The sequence below is a fragment of the Penicillium chermesinum genome (assembly GCF_028974085.1).
Source record: "Penicillium chermesinum strain IBT 19713 chromosome Unknown utg000002l:1.0-5270490.0:1.0-5274688.0, whole genome shotgun sequence".
Taxonomy (NCBI): domain Eukaryota; kingdom Fungi; phylum Ascomycota; class Eurotiomycetes; order Eurotiales; family Aspergillaceae; genus Penicillium; species Penicillium chermesinum.
The window spans coordinates 2,823,619-2,841,299 of record NW_026695312.1 but is presented as its reverse complement, the minus strand read 5'-3'; the positions used below and the strand labels follow the sequence as shown (position 1 = coordinate 2,841,299).

Here is a 17,681-nt window from a genome sequence, read left to right as displayed (position 1 = left end):
CGACTATCTTGAGATCTCTAATAACTAATAAAAGTTTGGCTGTTCTGTAGGCAAAGTTTATCAAATATAAAAGGCTAAAACAAGACTTGATTTAATCTATACTAGGCTATAAACTGTGTTTAATAAACTTAAGGAAAGAAGTTTAATATACTAGTCCTTTGTTATTAGTATACCAAGGTTATATGTCCTATATGATCAACACCGGGCCATGGCCTATGATATATAATCCTTGATTAAATAGTTAGTTTTTTTATAGTAAAAATATCTATTCTCTTTTTATTATTATTCTATCTTTTTTAGAGATATTTATTATACTTATTTTTAGGATTTATTTTATAATTAAGATTGATTTATATATGATTTAGTATATTTAGTTTATATAATAGATATCTAGTCTATTTTATTACTAGTTTTTATATAAATAAATATTTTTTATTAATTTAATTCTAGTATATTCTTATCTAAATTAATCTTTTATAGTTATATAACTAGTCTTAAATAGATATTAGAGATATCTTAAGCTAATAATCTTTTTTTTATTTTTTAGTTTATATCTATAAGATATCTTATCTTATCTTATTAAATTATTTAATTATTTTGGTATCTATGAACTCTTTTTCTAGCTATAGTAGAAATTTCGAGAAAAACTGGTTTTTCTATTATTATAATATATAAAATCTCTAGTATATTTTTATTTAAAAATTAGGATTTTTATAGATTTTTTTTAGATATATTAGTAAATTATAGATATTATTATTATTATTATAATAAGTTTTTATAAATAAATTAGTATTTTTTAATATTAACTTCTTTAATTAGAAGAAGATATATATTAGTTAGTCTTATAGATCTTTAATAGTATTATTATCTATTATAAGCTTATTTTTTATTATAGTCTTTTATATTAGTTATTTAGATATATTTTTAATAAATATTATTAAGTCTAGAAGATATATATAAGACTATTATATTATTATTTATACCGATTTTGTTACTATTTTTATTTTATTTTTTGGAAAAGAACTAATAATATCTTATTTATTTTTACTAGGATTCTAGTTCTTGTTATCTTAAAGGTTAGAACTATTGTTATATTTGTTGATAAGATCTAGAATTATATTTTTAGTCTACTAAATTATTTTATAATTTATTAAATTGATCTTGATTCTATAATAATTGTTATATACTCGAGTTGACTATCCTAAGACTTTCTATTATCTGCTAATATTTGTTATTTAGTATATCCTTATACTAATATTTTTATTCTAGTATTCTGTTGAATCGGTAGTGATTTAGAGATAAACTAATATATACTCGAGTTGATTATTTCGAGGTTTCTGTTAATATCCTTATACCGACGTCTCTGTTCTAATATTCTACCGAATCGGTAGCGATTTAGGGGTAATCCAATACATGCCTGAGTTGATTGTCTCGGGGTTTCTAATAGCTAATGAAGGCTTCTTCTTCCGTTAAGTGAAGTTTATCGAATATGAAGGGCTAAAGTAAGACTTGATACAATCTATACTAGGCCACGAACTGTGTTCGATAAACTTAAGGAAAGGAGTTCAATACACCGGTCCTCCGCTATTAGTATGTCAAGGTCATGTGTCCTACGTGATCAACATCGGGCCCTGGCCCGTGATAAGATCTATTTATAAAATAAGTAAAATTAGTTTTATATATTTATAAATCATAATCTTAGACCTAAGTTAGATTATATAGAGTCCTAGTCTAGATTAACTTAATATCTTTTTACTAAGATAGTTCTATGATAATATATAACCAAGGACATATCAGAATCCTATAACCTCCTAAGAATAGATAAATAGAAACATTAATGAATTTTTATATTATATTTACTACAAAAATAAGAAGACTTTCTCTCAAGACTGTATAAGTTTCCCCTTTTTATTTTCTATTATAGTCTAAGCTTACACCACTCTAATTATGCAGCTGATACAAAAAGGCCCTCATCTTCTCATAGACAAGAAATGTCACCCATGTGCTCGGAAGGACACGGAAAAGATTAGGACCCAGCCCCTTGTAGAAACCGACTAATCCTTCCCTCATCCAGATCTGCTTAACAGCATCTGCAGTTCCGCGATATAGCAGATGTGCACCATAAGTCTGTAAACGTGACCGAACAACCTGGTAAGGATAAGTTATACACCCAGCGAATAACTTTGACAGGCTCGATAGTCCCAAAAGATCCATAGTGCCAAGCGCAGGGGGGATGCGTGCATCGCTCATTCTGTCCTCGGCTGGCTTGCCATATATCGAATGAAGACGGATGTTCTTCAGCTGCTCATAGGCCATGAACTGGAGGGCTCCATGGCTGACACCAAACAAAGCAGGAACCAGGCCTCGGTAGAACCCCAAAATGCCTTCAGTGTGATATATTTGTCTCACACCAGAGAGAAGTGAAGAATATGCGCCAGGAACTTGCGAGCCAGTTGACAGCATTCGGGTCTTGATGACCCAAATGGGGTTTGTCAGGACACAGGTGAGACCTCCTGAAAACAAATTCATCAATTTAAATGTGCAATGACTGGGAATGGAAGGGTTCACAACCTGCGGTGCCTGACGCCAAAAAATAGTCCGCCGAGGTAAGGGCGGCCCGGTCTCCACGGTACTGGCGGACTGTATCCTTCAAAATGCCGTAAGAGAAGAAATACAGTGCCCAGCTGGTGGAATTTCCGATTAGATTGGGAGCCAGGCCTCGGTAGAATGCTGTGTAGCCACCTTCCTGCCTTGCAATTTCACGGATTATCCGCCAAGAGCTGCCCAATCGAGTCGCGGACGATCTATCGACTGTATACAGAGTGTCAGAAAATAATCAAAGTCTCTGAATGTATCGGTATGCCAACCCTGTAGTCTAGTCTTCACCAGGTCTAGTGGATGAACGCAGAGCGTTGAGACTACCCCCGCAGTGAACCCTGCTAGGGTTTCCACAAAGGAAGTTGATAAGTCATCTTGGCCGGGCATGAACCAATGCTTTCTCCTTTCTGAGCCTCGTGGAGAAAGACAAAAAGATGAGGGAACAAAGGTGAGTGCTACAGAGTTTACGGGATGAATGGCTATGGCACCTTGTCCTTTTCTGCCAGTCCTGCAGGGCGGAACCTATGGCGGCAGACGGATAACATGCATCACGAGTCTCTACGGTGCAACAGGTTTGAGAGAAAAGTGTTCAACAAACGTAGGTGATTTATTATACAAGTACATGGAATAAACTTTCAAGAAAGCTCAGGGCCCTCATAAGTGCCCTCGTTTCAGAGGACCACATAGGATGTAGGAAGAAAACATTCGATATTTCAACTTCCTCGCTGCAGTTTTCTGATATGGACTACCGTGTCTGAAGGCCTCCAAGCTGGAAAGGAGTTCATGATTAAGCGAGGGGCGAGAACAGCCTGTGAATCGCGTTAGTGGGCTGAGGGTCGAGCAACGAGGTCGCGTTCTCGCTCGACATACTTGAAGAGGGATGGTTTGGGTTCACTGTAGGTGTATCCTTCCATGAGATCAGCGTATGTACTCTCAGTTTGAAAGACTGAGCCACTATGTTGGAACTTACCAAGGTAGATGATGAGAGGTAGATAACCACTGGGTTATCCGTAGAGTTAGCATATATGCATCTGGGTCCCACGACTGCGAGAAGTGCAGGATGCAGACTCACTAATGGATCGCAACTCGGGAGACATCAATCACTTTGGAAACGCGCTCCTATATGTAGAGAAATAGATGTTGTTAGTCTGGTGGAAGGGTACATGCGGAAGGGCTGGCCAATGACTACCTTGGTTTCCTCGGAAAACTGAACCATCTTGATTGGCAGTGATGCTCTGATAAGAATCCAAATAGAGTAGACAAAGCTACTTAGGTGTAGACCGCGGTAACGTGGGGGTTAAAGGAGATCAGTAAAGAGGGAGAGTGATTGAAGAAGTTAGGCTGGGGTCCGATCCCAGAGAGATTTTCGGCGCTCGGAGCGGAGCCCGCATTGGAAAAGCTCGAGCTCCATCTGCCTCCTGCAACATCTCTTCCCCCACACCTCCAACCAAAAACCCGTTTCTTCAATAAAAACCACGGAAGAGCAAAAATTCGATCTTGTCGAACTACGCGGACACCCTTGATCTATCTGCGCCTTTTCCAGGACCGATAGTTCAGCATCGTCATGTCAGGCGCGAGGCACTGGTAATAATATATCCCTTTGGGCCCCTAGGCATTGGTTGCAACCGCTGCTGACAAAATGAAGGGAGCAAGACAAGGAAGCCACTGTCTATGTGGGAAATCTCGACGAGCGCGTTACTGATAGCTTGGTTTGGGAGCTTATGCTGCAGGTTGGCCGCATCGTCAATGTTCACCTGCCGAAAGATCGTGTCACGCAGTTGCACCAAGGATATGGCTTCGTGGAGTTTACCAGTGAGGAAGATGCGGAATATGCCTCGAAAATCATGAATGGGATCCGCCTTCACGGGAAGCCAATTCGCGTGAATAAGGCCTCAGCGGATAAGCAGAAGTCAGTCGAAATCGGCGCAGAGCTATTTGTCGGTAACCTTGATCCCATGGTTACCGAACAGATTCTGTATGATACATTCAGCCGATTCGGAACCCCAATCACCCTTCCAAAGGTCGTTAGCCGGTGTTCCTGCCTGTGAAGAAATCAACGCTAATAGAATCGCAGATTGCTCGCGACGATAATCATGTGTCGAAGGGGTATGGCTTTGTATCATTCGGCGATTTCGAATCTTCCGACGCAGCAATTGCGAACATGAATGGACAATACTTGATGAACAAGCAAGTTTCTGTTCAGTACGCGTACAAAAAGGACGGCAAAGGCGAACGGCATGGCGATGATGCTGAACGTCTGTTGGCTGCTCAAGCTCGAAAACACAATGTCCAGCCACTAGCGCAGCAAGCCCCCTCGAATGCTTTCACTGGACCTGGCTTCACCCCAGCAGGCCTCCCAATTCCTAATGGCGATACCCACCGCCCCGTAAACGCGGGTTCACCAGCTGCTGACCTTGGTATGAACCGAGGTATGCCGTCTATGGGATTTCCCGGCGCCCCCCCAAACCGGCCTCCGCCTTCTTCATCACTGTCTACCCCCCCCGCCAGGCTTACCCGCCCGCCCACCACCTTCCCAAGCGGGCTATGGGGGACCTCAAGCTTTTCTGGCCCCGGGGTACAATGGAGCGCCCCAACAGCCTGGCTTTGCGCCAAACACGGCCCACCAAGCTGGATTTGGGCCTCCGGGGTTTGCGCCTCCCCTGCCGGGCCATCACCTCCATTGCCACCTGGATTCCAGCAGCCAGGATATGGAAATGCTCGATGAAGAACATGAACTTGAATAAGTTCTACGATTTCATGCTTTGTTATGTTGCTCGTCCCCTCAATGCAGTCTTTCGGCCCTGAGATTCACGGCCCCTATCTTTTGTTGTGCTTGTGGGCATATTGTGGATCAAGGGCTGATCCCTATACCCATTTTCTAGGAGGAGCTCTGATTTCCAGCCTTGACTTAAAGGACAGATATGTACTTAAAATCAATTTCATTGCTAAGGCGCATGAAGGGGAATGGAATGAATGGATGAATTGATTTCTCAAAACTCCACGGGCAACTCTACAGCTAGTGGGTCACATGGTCCCCTCGGCCAACCAAGGGTAAAAACATTTAAGATACGCATACTCATTTTCCGTCTCTTTTGAACTGGGGAAGGCCACAAAAAATAGACATGCATAGAAGAGGGAATACTGAGAAAGAAAGAGAAAAAGAGATGGAGATAAAAGTCACCTGATATCGATCCAAGATGTTACGTGGGGTGGGCCTTAGAATAGCCATTGAGACTTGTTTGCCAATAAGAGCGGTAGTAGAGAAAAGCACGTGCCTCAACCAAGCAGGAGGGCGAAAAACATGGTGAAACTGTAAAGATAGTGGGTAGGGCTGAACAAGGAAATCAAGAGAATGACACGAATTTGGGGTCTCGAGGCCGCCCATCGGGACCAATATTATTTTTTGCGAATCGTTGTGTAGTATAGATTCGCCTGGCTTCATCAAAGTTGACGTGCTGATTTCTCATGATGGCCTGTACTTCGCGCTTGGCTCTGATGTCCAAACCGGCTCGTGAGTCCCCGCTGGCAATGTTTGAAGCGATGTCGAACTCGGTTGAGCTAAGGCCGGCTTCTACGTCTGCCGTAAAGCTTGAGGGAAGTCGATCATAGATGTAATCTGGGACTGGCAGCAAATGGAGCCATCGAGATCGAGTGAGATAAAGCACTGTCATAAGTCCATCAGTGAATATTTTATGGAAGAGCGTATGTCCTTTGCAGTTGAGACTGACCAGTACCGGAGATAATCACGGAGAACAGGAGTGCGTAAAACAGCATGTATGCCATGACGAGCCACGGACGACAAGGAAAGCGACTCGACGGCGACCACCCTTTGGGGTCGGCACCAGTCCTTACAAGGGATTATATTGACACTGTTGTGGGCTTTGGGGAAGAGGTTAAAGCCACGCCAAGGCAGCGCTTCCTTAGAGATCCGCAACCTGGAGCCGGATGGATGCCTGACGGAACAGGTATAGTGGCGGAGCCGGTTATGCGTGCTTATGCAAAGGACCTGACACAGCAATACGGCCTTGTACACCCGTGGATCTACATAGCACCAGCTGCTCTCCATTCCTAAAAGGGCGCGCTTAGCGAGACGACTCCCCGCCCCGATTAGGAAATGCACTTCACACAGATCACGAAAGCCCGAATATCTCCTCTTGCACACCCAAACCGCTACCATGGCCGCCGAACGCACAAACGTTTCTAACGACCTCATCTGGCAGCTCACCCGTATGTTGCTCCGCATCTTCTGGTCTCGAATTCTGGCAATTTAGTGGCTGATCTGTTGAAATAGGTAACCAGAATGCCTATCTGGTTCGCCGCAACGCCGGCGGTGGCTCCCAGCTGTCCCGCGACCCCTTGAACTTGGTGAACAAGCATTCCTTCAAGGTACGTATTCTTTGAGAACTCGAGAGATGCGAGGAATTTCTACCGGTTGAGAATTGTTGACTTACATGCGACATGGTATACAGTATGCTGGTTATACCAACAACAAGGTATGAGATCTGCTCACCCTTTTATTCTCTGCCTTGGACTATGCTTACCCTGCAATAGGCCATTGGTGTCCACGGTAACGAGGAAGGTGGTGTCACTGTGATCACCAAGAAGCCCGGAAGCTCTCAGCAGCCTGCCAAGGCTGAGGTTAAAGTCAACTACGGTCCTAAGACTGCCACTCGCAAGTAAGTTCACTCCGGTGAACAACGAAGCATTAGTGTAAAGCTGATTGTCATCTGGATAGGATCTACAAGGGTGTCGCTGATCTGACCGCTAAGAACGGTTACCGCGCGGATCTCCGCGAGGAGGCCGTTGCCCGTGTGAGCGCCATTCGCCGCTCGCAGAAGCCCAAGAAGGAGACTCCCGCACCAAAGCTCCGCGGCGCCAAGGCCCGCAAGGCTGAGCAGGAGGAGTAAATAGCTCCCATGGTGTCAAGGGGTGAAAAAAGTGGCATGGATTGGAAGTAGAGAGGGTCTTGTTTCGCATCTACAAGACCACGGCAGGCCGGATGTCAACGGAGCTTGCCTTTCATACCTAGCTACTGTCTGACTTCCTGAGAAAGAAATCTCACCTTGGTAGGAATAAACCAGTTGAAGAAGTCAAGGCAGAATTAGAAGAAATACCAACGGATGTCTCGGTCTCTCATGAAATCGGATGGGTGACTCACCTTTTAGCCCTCCCGTTCCGAATGATCTTCTTAACCGGCCCGGGACACAGCTTCCAACCTCGGGCTCTTGTCATTTCGGAATCGCCTGGATTTGTAGCATATGCCGAGTAGAAGCCTGACGACTGACGACATAAGTATGCCCGTGTCAGGGTAGATCCGCCTTTTCCCGATTCCCATAGTCGTCGGGAAGAAATCACAAGCTAGAGACGAGAATAATCGGGATTCGGCGAAAATGCTCCCCAGTTCGGGTATACGGGGGGAACGTTACCCTTCTGGGACACATTTTTCGTCTTGTAGGACAGTCTCATGGATCTAGTTATTCCAAAGAAAGTAGAGTGACACCGATGGGAGTGGTAGCACCCAGACGATACTGTGGCGACGGCGACTGCCCCCAGGCCAACCGGTGATTGTGAGAACTTAAGAAATCTTAAGCAGCTCAAGCTAAACTATCTTGAGGCACCGGTAGGAGCTCCGCGTCCCCAGGCTGCGGAGACCAGGAATGCTGTTGACGGGAAGAGGAACACCAGGGACCCACCAGGAAACTCCGGGGTGCGTACTACGTAGAAAGTGCCCCTCAATCCCCCCCCCTGCCCCTCTTCTTTCCCTTGGAACTTAATCTAGGTTCTTCCCTCTTGAGTCCTCTTTCTTTCCACCTTTCCCTTGCAAATCACTGCTCCCATCTGCATCATGGTTAAAGCTGGTATGTTTGATCTGCCCTTTTGATGGTTCAAAGCTCATTCGACCTAGTTGTTCTCGGAGCCTCTGGTGGCATTGGCCAGGTCAGCTCAATGTCCAGCCATCCTGCTGGTCTATCACCCCAGAAAGAACCATATAAGCTCATCAAAAAATTTAGCCACTCTCCCTCTTGCTAAAGGCCTCTCCTCTTGTGGACGAGCTCGCCTTGTACGATGTCGTCAATACCCCTGGTGTTGCGGCTGACCTTTCTCACATCTCTTCGGTTGCCGTAAGGTCCCCTCCGCGTTGTCCATTGATTGATTCTCAATCCCGGGCTTGAACGTAAACTGACCCAACGGCTAGAAAATTACTGGCTTCCTCCCTGCCGACGATGGACTCAAGAAGGCCCTGACTGGTGCCGACATTGTTGTTATCCCCGCTGGTATCCCCCGTGAGTTCTCCCGGCAGTTATACTAATGGATTGATGACGTGATCTGGGGCTTGACTGACCAAAATAATCCCTCTAAAGGTAAGCCCGGTATGACCCGTGATGATCTTTTCAAGATCAATGCCGGCATCGTGCGAGACCTGGCCAAGGGCATTGCCGAATTTGCACCGAAGGCTTTTACTCTTGTTATATCGAACCCCGTCAACTCGACTGTGCCTATTGCTGCTGAGGTCTTCAAGGCTGCTGGTGTCTTTGACCCCAAGCGTTTGTTTGGAGTAACCACCCTTGATGTCGTCCGTGCCGAGACCTTCACCCAGGAATTTTCTGGACACAAGGATCCATCCCAGGCTACCATTCCCGTGGTCGGTGGTCACTCCGGCGAGACAATTGTTCCTTTGTTTAGCAAGGCGTCTCCCAGCTTCCAGATCCCTGCTGATCGTTATGATGCCCTTGTCAACCGTACGTGTTGCTTCGTCGTTCATAATAGTTACAAATGTGTATTGACCCGGCCCCATCTAGGTGTTCAATTCGGTGGCGATGAGGTTGTGAAGGCGAAGGATGGCGCTGGCTCGGCAACCCTGTCTATGGCTTATGCTGGCTTCAGGTACTGTTGAATCCTTCTATAGATGCCCCAAAAAACGCCTCAAGCTGACAGGTTTTAGATTCGCTGAGGCCGTGATCAAGGCCTCCAAGGGCGAAAAGGGTATTATTGAGCCTACTTTCGTCTTCCTGCCGGGAGTTGCAGGTGGCGAGGAAATTTCGAAGGCCACTGGTGTGGAGTTCTTCTCCACTCCTGTTGAGCTCGGGGTAAGTTGCAATTGATTCAAATTGTCATGTTCAAAAATTCTAACTCGATTCATCTAGCCCCACGGCGCAGAGAAGGCCATTAACATCCTGGATGGTGTGACGGAGCAGGAGAAGAAACTCCTAGAAGCTGCCGTCGCTGGCCTGAAGGGCAACATCGAGAAGGGCGTGGAATTTGTCAAGAACCCACCACCAAAGTAATGCTTCCCCCCCCTCTCCCAATCCTCCTCTGCAGCCCCTTTAATCCCTATGGGGATGTCTCTGCGCTGCATTGATATCCATCCAAAAAGGCAGAACCTTGCTAATTATTGTTATCATTGAAAGATAGGCTTTAAGTATGATGTCATGAGATTTTAAACCATAACCAAACACGAGGATGGCGAATGCACCGCGGTTGGGTTTGAGCAGCAAGATAAGAGATATCATGCATGCAATCAATTCGATAACTTAGCTTGACGACCTGTCAACAATTCTTAGCTTGCATCATGTAGCTAAAGTAGTCGGAAATGAGTAATCTCGGCACCGAATGCAAGTGCAGAAGGAAGAGTAGGAGCTTGGCTTTTCGACTTGGTCCAGCTGGAGTGTTGCCAGCGGGGATTCTGGGATTTGTCATGACAAGCATGACGATGTATTTGGGTCAAAATGCCCCCGTATGAAGCTTTGAGACCACTATTGCTCATGGGCGAGCCTGGACGGTTTTAATTTGGAATGTCGCTCCAGGAAGATCCGATGTTTCTGCTTGGACTGTGGTGATAATGCCAAGGTTCGCTAGGGCTCCACGAATAACACCGCAGGGAAACCAAAGATACTATATCAAACGCAGTCAGTATCTGTATGGCCGGGAGCCCAGGGAAGATCTCAAGCTATTGAAATGTTTGCATACCGCCTGAGCCATCGATATAGCCTCCCCCCGCACGGCCATGCTCATTCGAGCAAATGGCCGAAACGCACTGTCGGTTAAGACATAGACACCCTGTTCCGATACGATTAGCGTTGATAAGACCCCATGCCGACGTTATCCCGCCGATCAAAGCCTTTGTGTGCTGGACGAACCCGGTGATTTGTTTTCAAATTATCAATTTGTTTTCGGAAGAGGACCGTCCAGAGATCCTTGCAAAGAAATTTGATGACATCGAGGTTATCGGTAAATCGGGGGCGATCGCGAGAGAACCTGACATTCCCAGCGGCGGTTAGTGACAGAAATGGGGTATCATGTTGAGCCGGGGGGGTTATGACTGCAAAGCCAGGAGAGACGCCAGGGAGAAGAGATAGATCCTACCGCTCTGCAAGACCCTGTCCAACCCGGTATCCCAAAGAATCAAGGCGGAAGTAAGTTGTTTCTCGGACCTCATCATCCTCCGGTTCATTCTCGACGGTCGATATCTCTCTGGCAAGACGCTCTGCCATAGGCACCAGCTCGATCAGGAGAAAGTCGAAACAGGATGAGCTCAAAGTGCGGGCATTCGGATCGGAGACTGTCATGGGGGGCCGACGCATCGAACGACATTGTGTTTGTGGAGAAGTCAATGCTGGAAATAAGGGTGAATTCTTCGGGGAGGTTGGTGAGTCCGGATGGGTGCCAAGACTTCGGGGCTAAAGGGACATCTTAAAAAAGCACTTCTCCCCGCCAAGCCCATCAAATGTATTCGCCAGGTTCTAGTAGCCGGTCTATCTAGGGACGGTGGAAATTGGGAAATGGGCTCTGATATATCGGATTCTTGGCTCCCTGCACACATTCTCGCCCGAATAGTAGATTCGGAAGGAGGCGAAGTGCAAGACTTGCCCGGAAGGTAGAAGGGGAAAATAAGGCAATAAGCAAATAGAATCGGACCACGCCGGAAATATCTCAGTAACAATCATATGAGGGATCTTCAAGCGCAAATGCGGTACCAGGGTATGCAATGATTCGAAATGAGAACCCCACTCAGTGGGATGTGTGGCCGTAGGGTCTATGACTCAAAGGACTGCCCGCAATGGGCATCCCTTGTTGACTGGGGTGAAAGCTAGTAATTGGTCTTTTCCGAGGAGGCGCTGGAGATTCATCTTCCTCGTCGCTTCCTGTGAGATCAATGACCTGCGCGACGGGCCTCTTCTTGCTTGAGAAGCGAGCAGCCGACGTCGGAGTTGACGCCTCGCGGGATTGAGCTGGTGTCCGCTCGAGTAAAAGACTCGACGGCAGTGCCTCCTGTTTCACGGGAACCATGCCAGGTTCGCTAATCTCAACCAGGTCATCATCACCCTCTTCTGTGTCCGGTGTTCCACCCCCCCAATTTTACAGGATCGGGATCGGGGGCAGACCAAATACCATTTGGCTCCACGACCACCTGGTCTACACCTGAGGGGGTTGCTTTTAGAATGTCATCCACGTATCTTGGTTTAATGTTAGGGCGCCATCAACTGGATACAAAGATCGGATATCACAAGGTTCCTGACTTACTGATCCACTTGTAAAGATTCGAAGCTAGTCGCCTTTGAGCAGACAGGACAAGTCCATGTTGGAGCTTGCTTTTGTAGCTCCAAGAAAGAAGATGCGTCAAAGCACTGGTTGTGAGTGCACACTACAGAGCGGCACGGAACTTTAATTCGGAGGGTGGAAAGTGGACATTTGAGAGACATGATACTGGAAGTAGCCACAATATCCGAGTCCTCAGCCCGGTTTTTCACTGCAAACCATTAGAATCAAAGGAAAGAAAAGATTACCATGATCAGTCACAACGAACTCTCTCGTATTACTTGCTCTTTGGATATGAGCCTCCGGGATGTGAGCTGGGCGACCAGCTCTTCCACTGGATGTCGCCGGACCAAGTTAGCAAGAACAAAAAATTTCTGCGTCTCCCTATCGTCAGCCAAGTGCTAAACCATAACAACTGACTACAGAGCGTGCCTTACCTTTTGGGTTAATGCGTAGGTCATGACGACTTTGTTTGGATAGTTGGGTTTCTTCCGCAGATAGTCAGTCACATCCGCAGGTTGCGTTGTCCCTGGTCGATTTTTCAGGCCCCGAAGATTGGCTTTGACTTCGTCAAGATTGGCTTTCAACTCGACCTGATGAGGGAACGAGATATCGGATTTAGTAAAGGGAGTCAACCCTGAGTCGGCAGCACAATATATCATCACACGAAGATTCGGGTCCTTTTCCATATCTATGACGTGCTGCGGGGAAAGATAGACCTTAAACTCCACGTTATCTCTGGTAGACTCTCGGACTAGGTCATGTCAGTTGCCGAAAGTAACGTGCAAATGTAGAGATCGAACTCACCCTGGCACTCAATGGGCTTGGTGAGAGGAGTGATGACTGAGAAGAAAGGGCTTTCCTTGAAACTGGCCAAGCCTAATTAATCTTGTTAGAAACTATAACCTCCTTAAGTCTCAAATGAGAGCTCGTACCAGAGGAATTTGTACGAGGTGACATTGAGCCACCGAGGGCATTTCGAACTTGCGCTGAAGTCTGTTGTGATATCTGAGGCGATCGATACTGTGGATTCGGTGTAGTCTGAAAGGTAAGAGACCCAGGCACGCCGGCCTGTTGTATGCGTTTCTTCAAAGCATCGTAGCGGATGCTGTTCCCTTCTGATTGACACAGACGCTCTAGGTCTAGAAGCCGAGTGAAGGTTAGTATATGAACATGCAAGGTCATGAAGGAGGAATTCAGGAAGGAAGACAGGCAAAGACATGAGAGATAACAGAGTTCGAAAGATGAAAGCAAGGAACACTAACAATCAATGATTCGGACTTGGAGGGCCGCTTTCAGACCAGATAAGGGGGAGTCCCTCATTTCGAAGAAGGTCTTTCAACTGCGGTATTGTCAGAGTCTTGATGAGCGACACCAAGCGAGGGATCTCGGACGACTGGCCGGAGGATGCCATCGCGCGACCCTAGAAATAAATGCGCCTCTGACAGATTGCGATGCAGCCAGGCTGGAGATCTGGAAGGGCTACGAAATGCATGTCAATCGTCTTGTGGGTGGGAACTCTGGGTATCACGCGGCCATGGAGACCTAGTTCACTTGAAGACGTTTCTTCTCGCCCGGGCGAGGTTCGTGAGGATGACATAAGACAGCGGGCGGAGTTCCACCAGCCTATCGATTAGGTGGGCAGAAAAAAAAAAAGTTGAAAAGGGAACAGGCGGCTTTGGAACATTCTCTGTGTTCTCATTCCTTTTCAGGCTATTGCCATTTCTCACCATGGCAAAGAGTGTGCGAGCCAGCGTTTCCAAGCGCAATCGCGCAAATCTACGTAAAAATGTTTTCGGCCCTGTGGCCGACGCTCGCACAGAGCGACTGGCCGCCAAGCTTCAAGAGCTTGCATCACAGCCTCGACCATCTCAGGAGAAACCGACTGGGGAGCAGAGCTCCGAGAAAGCAGGTGTGTGTCCTGTTTTAGCTGCCGATCAGACAATTCATGGAATCTAATTACTATTTCAGGCGAAGATGCAAACGGTGCAAATCCTGTTATGAACGAGGATGGTAAGCTAGAGAATGATACACTACCAGAGGCCGTCCCACAGAAACAGAGTAGGAGGCTAATTTGACCGCAGAAATGGAACTTGATGCGAAAGCTTCCAAAAATCGAGTTCAAAAGGCCGGACGAGTTCAGAAGCGCAACCGAAAGCCGCGAAATTCCATGGTATTCCAGCCGCGGCCTTCGAAGGCAAAGAAAGGATCGAAGCGCAAGTAGTCAATAGCAACCCCCGCTACTATGGCTTAACTTCATTCAGCATCATACTAGGTTCAATTGGTCTCGAAGCGGCGTTACAGGGAACTAGCTCTATTCTCATATTTTTGTTTACCAACCTATTGTCACACCATGTGGTCAATCACTTATTCTCGAACCGGGTTATCAGAGGATCCTTTAGTAGCAATGCAAATCATTCTCAAAGAGACAATTGAGACATTTTCTCTCACAAGAGGAGGGGGAAGCGCTTGGGGTAGCCGATAAGGCCGGTATGAGATAGTGTAAAGGCGGTGTGCCTAATCGATAAGGAGTAAACATCAGCGGCACTCTCCTTCAGACATCCTTTTTTGAGTCTGCTGTGCTGTTGCGACCTGGTAGGTGTCTGGAAGAATGGCAATTCTTTCAGGACACTGGGCAGTTCTCCTCGCTAATTTGCTGGTGCCTGTGGGCATCCTTGTTTTCTCTACTGGTTTTTTCCCCTATAAACCGCTTCTGCCAGGCCTAGCCATACTGGAGGATATCGATCAAGATGTGCCCCCTGTCTTTGACAAGGTGATTTTCATGGTGGTAGATGCACTAAGAAGGTGGGGGTCGATGGTCTAGTTTCTGTCTGGTTGCAACCGCTAATATTGAGAAACTAGTGACTTCGTTTACTCTCATGAATCGGGGTTTCAATTCACTCAGAGGTCTGTTCCAAATATATATCCCTTGGCTCTGACTATTGAGCTAAACCTCATCGCAGTCTGATTCGAGATGGTACCGCCATTCCTTTCACGGCACGTGCAAGCTCACCAACGGTGACAATGCCTCGGCTGAAGGCGATTACTACTGGATCTGTCCCCTCGTTTTTGGATGTCATCTTGAACATCGCCGAATCCGATACCAGCTCAACCCTTGCCTACCAAGATACTTGGTTGGCACAGCTCAAGGCCAGGGGAGATCGCCTTGTGATGTATGGAGACGATACATGGCTGAAACTGTTTCCAGGCATGTTTGACCGTGCAGATGGGACGACGAGCTTTTTCGTATCAGTTGGTTTAACGGCTCCCATGATACCGAGACATGTTGCTGATCGGAGCTCTTTCTATTCCAGGACTTCATAGAAGTAGACCAGAATGTGACGCGTCATGTGGCCTTTGAGCTTTCCCAACCAGACTGGTCTGCTTTCATTATGCATTATTTGGGCCTTGATCACATTGGACACAAGGCAGGCCCCAAAAGGTGTGCTGTTTCTCGGGGGCCATGATTGGATCACTTTGTTCTAACGTTCTACTAGTCCTTTCATGCCGGCTAAACATAGAGAGATGGATGATGTGGTTAACGAGGTCTACTCAGCGTTGCAACAAGAACCACATCTTAACTCTACACTCTTCATACTCTGCGGGGACCATGGTATGAATGAAGCGGGGAACCACGGTGGTTCCTCGGCTGGGGAGACATCTCCGGCTCTACTCTTCATTTCTCCCAAACTAGAGCAACTGGGAACTCAGTTGCAAAGTCCAATCGGACAAAATGGTGATTTCGAATACTACCGGACTGTCGAACAAGTGGACATCACTCCTACACTAGCTGGGCTATTAGGGTTGCCGATCTCACGGAACAGTTTAGGAATTTTCATCCCGGAGTTCCTTAATATGTGGGATTCAGGTGAGTTTTCCCTTGTGGAATCCAGCGAATGTCGTCAACGATCTAGCCAACCTGACTTATACAGACGGGCAAAAGCTCAAAATTCTACATCGCAATGCTCGCCAATTATTGACAACTGTCGAAGCTACTTTTCCCGGTTCTTTCTCCAGCGAAAACCCTACTGGGCTAGATTGCGAAGTACCGGCTTCTGACATTGCAAGAGCCCAATGTCTTTGGTCAAGAGTTCATGAACTCTTCAGAGAGACAAATAAGGAAATGGCATTTCGAACAATAAGCCCTGCTCTACACGAGGTTCTAGGGATTGCACAAAATGTGATGAGCAGCACCGCTAGTAACTACGATGTGTCACGACTTGGCCTGGGACTCCTCATTACTACTGCCGCGGCACTGCTGGTTTTGCCAACAGTGTCCCATCAATGCGCACGATCTTATCACGCCGGCTTATTCCTGGCACTCATGGTTATCGGCTACGGGGCAATGATGTTTGCAAGCAGCTACGTGGAGGAAGAACAGCAGTTTTGGTATTGGATCTGCTCGGGATGGATCTTTTATTTACACATCAAATCGGGGGCTTACAAATCCAGTTCACATCATGGCACTGGGCTTTTCCATCGCACGAATGCTGCTACACTAGGATTGCTGATGGCGCAACGTATTCTCCGACGCTGGAATCAGACAGGACAGAAGTTTGCTGCAGAACCTGACATTGCTCACACTCTATTCTCAAGAAAGCCAGCCGTGATGTGGGCACTGGTCGCGCTGACGTATATGGACTCGGGCTATCACTTTCTACAAGGGTTACCAGCTGCGGTTCTACCACGACTCGGCGCTTTCGTTCTCCCCGCTCTGGCTCTTGTGTTCAAAATGAATTTCGTCGCAAACGACTCGCCGGAGCTCCTCGCCGATTCAATTTTATCAAGACTCATGGAGGCCTGGCCAAAAGACCTCTCTCTGGTTTGGCAGGCAAGGCTCGTCTTTGCATGCCTGACATGCTGTTCACTGGTTGCGATTTTCAATAGAGGCAACTCGAAGATCACAGGAGGTAAGTCTGAATTCGCTTTTGAACTGGCGGATGTCCATATTGATCTAGCTTGCTAGATGCGAAAGACTTGGTACATGAGGTGCTTCACCTATTCTTGATCACCCAGTCTCGGGGTAACAAATATCCCACTTTTCCTGCTATTCCGTCTTCAATCCATCATTCTGGCGTCCTTGAATCTCGATACGATCGAAGTGACCATCACAAGTATCATCTTCCAATACTTGACATTCTTTGCCTTGGGCGGCTCAAATGCAATCGGTTCGGTGGACCTTTCGAGTGCTTATAATGGTATTGGCAGTTATAGCGTCTTCTTGGTGGGGATTTTGACGTTTGCAAGCAATTGGGCTGGCCCCATATGGTGGGTGTCCATGTGCCATTCGCTTCGCCCACAGAAACCCATAATTGACCAGGGATCCGTTGCAATGCTGACATTTCATGCTGCGGTGACTCTCGCTTCTGTGATGGCCGCATGTACAGCTTTGAGAACGCATCTCTTCATATGGACTGTGTTCTCACCAAAGTATCTCTATGCTATGGTATGGGGAACACTCAATCATGTAGTTGTTAATTTGCTGGGCGGGTTGGGTCTCGCTGTCATCCAAACCCGGAAATAGTTTCTCCTAGCCATGAAGAAAT

The 17,681-nt window shown here is 46.9% G+C and overlaps 9 protein-coding genes across 9 annotated transcripts; 4 read left to right on the top strand and 5 right to left on the bottom strand.

Annotated features, from left to right (window-relative positions):
* Positions 1 to 1,941: 1,941 nt before the first annotated feature.
* N7468_001929 (putative mitochondrial folate carrier protein Flx1) lies at positions 1,942 to 2,985 on the bottom strand (the record flags this gene model as incomplete). The annotated part of the gene is made up of 3 exons (XM_058471226.1): positions 1,942 to 2,640; positions 2,676 to 2,746; positions 2,868 to 2,985. 3 exons carry the CDS (start codon positions 2,983 to 2,985, stop codon positions 1,942 to 1,944), a joined length of 888 nt encoding a protein of 295 aa, XP_058334367.1.
* Positions 2,986 to 3,385: 400 nt separating this feature from the next.
* N7468_001928 (mitochondrial import receptor subunit TOM7) lies at positions 3,386 to 3,814 on the bottom strand (the record flags this gene model as incomplete). The annotated part of the gene is made up of 4 exons (XM_058471225.1): positions 3,386 to 3,407; positions 3,469 to 3,597; positions 3,671 to 3,717; positions 3,788 to 3,814. 4 exons carry the CDS (start codon positions 3,812 to 3,814, stop codon positions 3,386 to 3,388), a joined length of 225 nt encoding a protein of 74 aa, XP_058334366.1.
* Positions 3,815 to 4,162: 348 nt separating this feature from the next.
* On the top strand, positions 4,163 to 5,342 carry N7468_001927 (U2 snRNP complex subunit HSH49; the record flags this gene model as incomplete). The annotated part of the gene is made up of 4 exons (XM_058471224.1): positions 4,163 to 4,182; positions 4,244 to 4,622; positions 4,673 to 5,027; positions 5,107 to 5,342. The coding sequence occupies 4 exons, from the start codon at positions 4,163 to 4,165 to the stop codon at positions 5,340 to 5,342; spliced, it is 990 nt and encodes a 329-aa protein (XP_058334365.1).
* A 600-nt stretch (positions 5,343 to 5,942) lies between these two features.
* On the bottom strand, positions 5,943 to 6,381 carry N7468_001926 (DUF2015 domain-containing protein; the record flags this gene model as incomplete). Its single annotated transcript, XM_058471223.1, has 2 exons — positions 5,943 to 6,262; positions 6,327 to 6,381. 2 exons carry the CDS (start codon positions 6,379 to 6,381, stop codon positions 5,943 to 5,945), a joined length of 375 nt encoding a protein of 124 aa, XP_058334364.1.
* A 392-nt stretch (positions 6,382 to 6,773) lies between these two features.
* N7468_001925 (uncharacterized protein) lies at positions 6,774 to 7,505 on the top strand (the record flags this gene model as incomplete). The annotated part of the gene is made up of 5 exons (XM_058471222.1): positions 6,774 to 6,825; positions 6,890 to 6,984; positions 7,068 to 7,091; positions 7,150 to 7,274; positions 7,334 to 7,505. 5 exons carry the CDS (start codon positions 6,774 to 6,776, stop codon positions 7,503 to 7,505), a joined length of 468 nt encoding a protein of 155 aa, XP_058334363.1.
* A 938-nt stretch (positions 7,506 to 8,443) lies between these two features.
* N7468_001924 (malate dehydrogenase) lies at positions 8,444 to 9,884 on the top strand (the record flags this gene model as incomplete). Its single annotated transcript, XM_058471221.1, has 8 exons — positions 8,444 to 8,456; positions 8,504 to 8,535; positions 8,610 to 8,720; positions 8,795 to 8,882; positions 8,961 to 9,338; positions 9,399 to 9,483; positions 9,542 to 9,686; positions 9,744 to 9,884. The coding sequence occupies 8 exons, from the start codon at positions 8,444 to 8,446 to the stop codon at positions 9,882 to 9,884; spliced, it is 993 nt and encodes a 330-aa protein (XP_058334362.1).
* Positions 9,885 to 10,359: 475 nt separating this feature from the next.
* N7468_001923 (trafficking protein particle complex subunit) lies at positions 10,360 to 11,165 on the bottom strand (the record flags this gene model as incomplete). The annotated part of the gene is made up of 4 exons (XM_058471220.1): positions 10,360 to 10,491; positions 10,567 to 10,656; positions 10,737 to 10,854; positions 10,963 to 11,165. 4 exons carry the CDS (start codon positions 11,163 to 11,165, stop codon positions 10,360 to 10,362), a joined length of 543 nt encoding a protein of 180 aa, XP_058334361.1.
* Positions 11,166 to 11,607: 442 nt separating this feature from the next.
* Positions 11,608 to 13,549, bottom strand: N7468_001922 (transcriptional regulator family: Zinc finger MIZ-type; the record flags this gene model as incomplete). Its single annotated transcript, XM_058471219.1, has 8 exons — positions 11,608 to 11,927; positions 11,989 to 12,053; positions 12,121 to 12,346; positions 12,404 to 12,509; positions 12,573 to 12,889; positions 12,943 to 13,014; positions 13,071 to 13,277; positions 13,417 to 13,549. 8 exons carry the CDS (start codon positions 13,547 to 13,549, stop codon positions 11,608 to 11,610), a joined length of 1,446 nt encoding a protein of 481 aa, XP_058334360.1.
* Positions 13,550 to 13,866: 317 nt separating this feature from the next.
* Positions 13,867 to 17,101, top strand: N7468_001921 (GPI ethanolamine phosphate transferase 2; the record flags this gene model as incomplete). The annotated part of the gene is made up of 9 exons (XM_058471218.1): positions 13,867 to 14,047; positions 14,107 to 14,148; positions 14,220 to 14,308; positions 14,735 to 14,940; positions 14,998 to 15,042; positions 15,099 to 15,387; positions 15,450 to 15,577; positions 15,633 to 16,003; positions 16,068 to 17,101. 9 exons carry the CDS (start codon positions 13,867 to 13,869, stop codon positions 17,099 to 17,101), a joined length of 2,385 nt encoding a protein of 794 aa, XP_058334359.1.
* Positions 17,102 to 17,681: the final 580 nt, after the last annotated feature.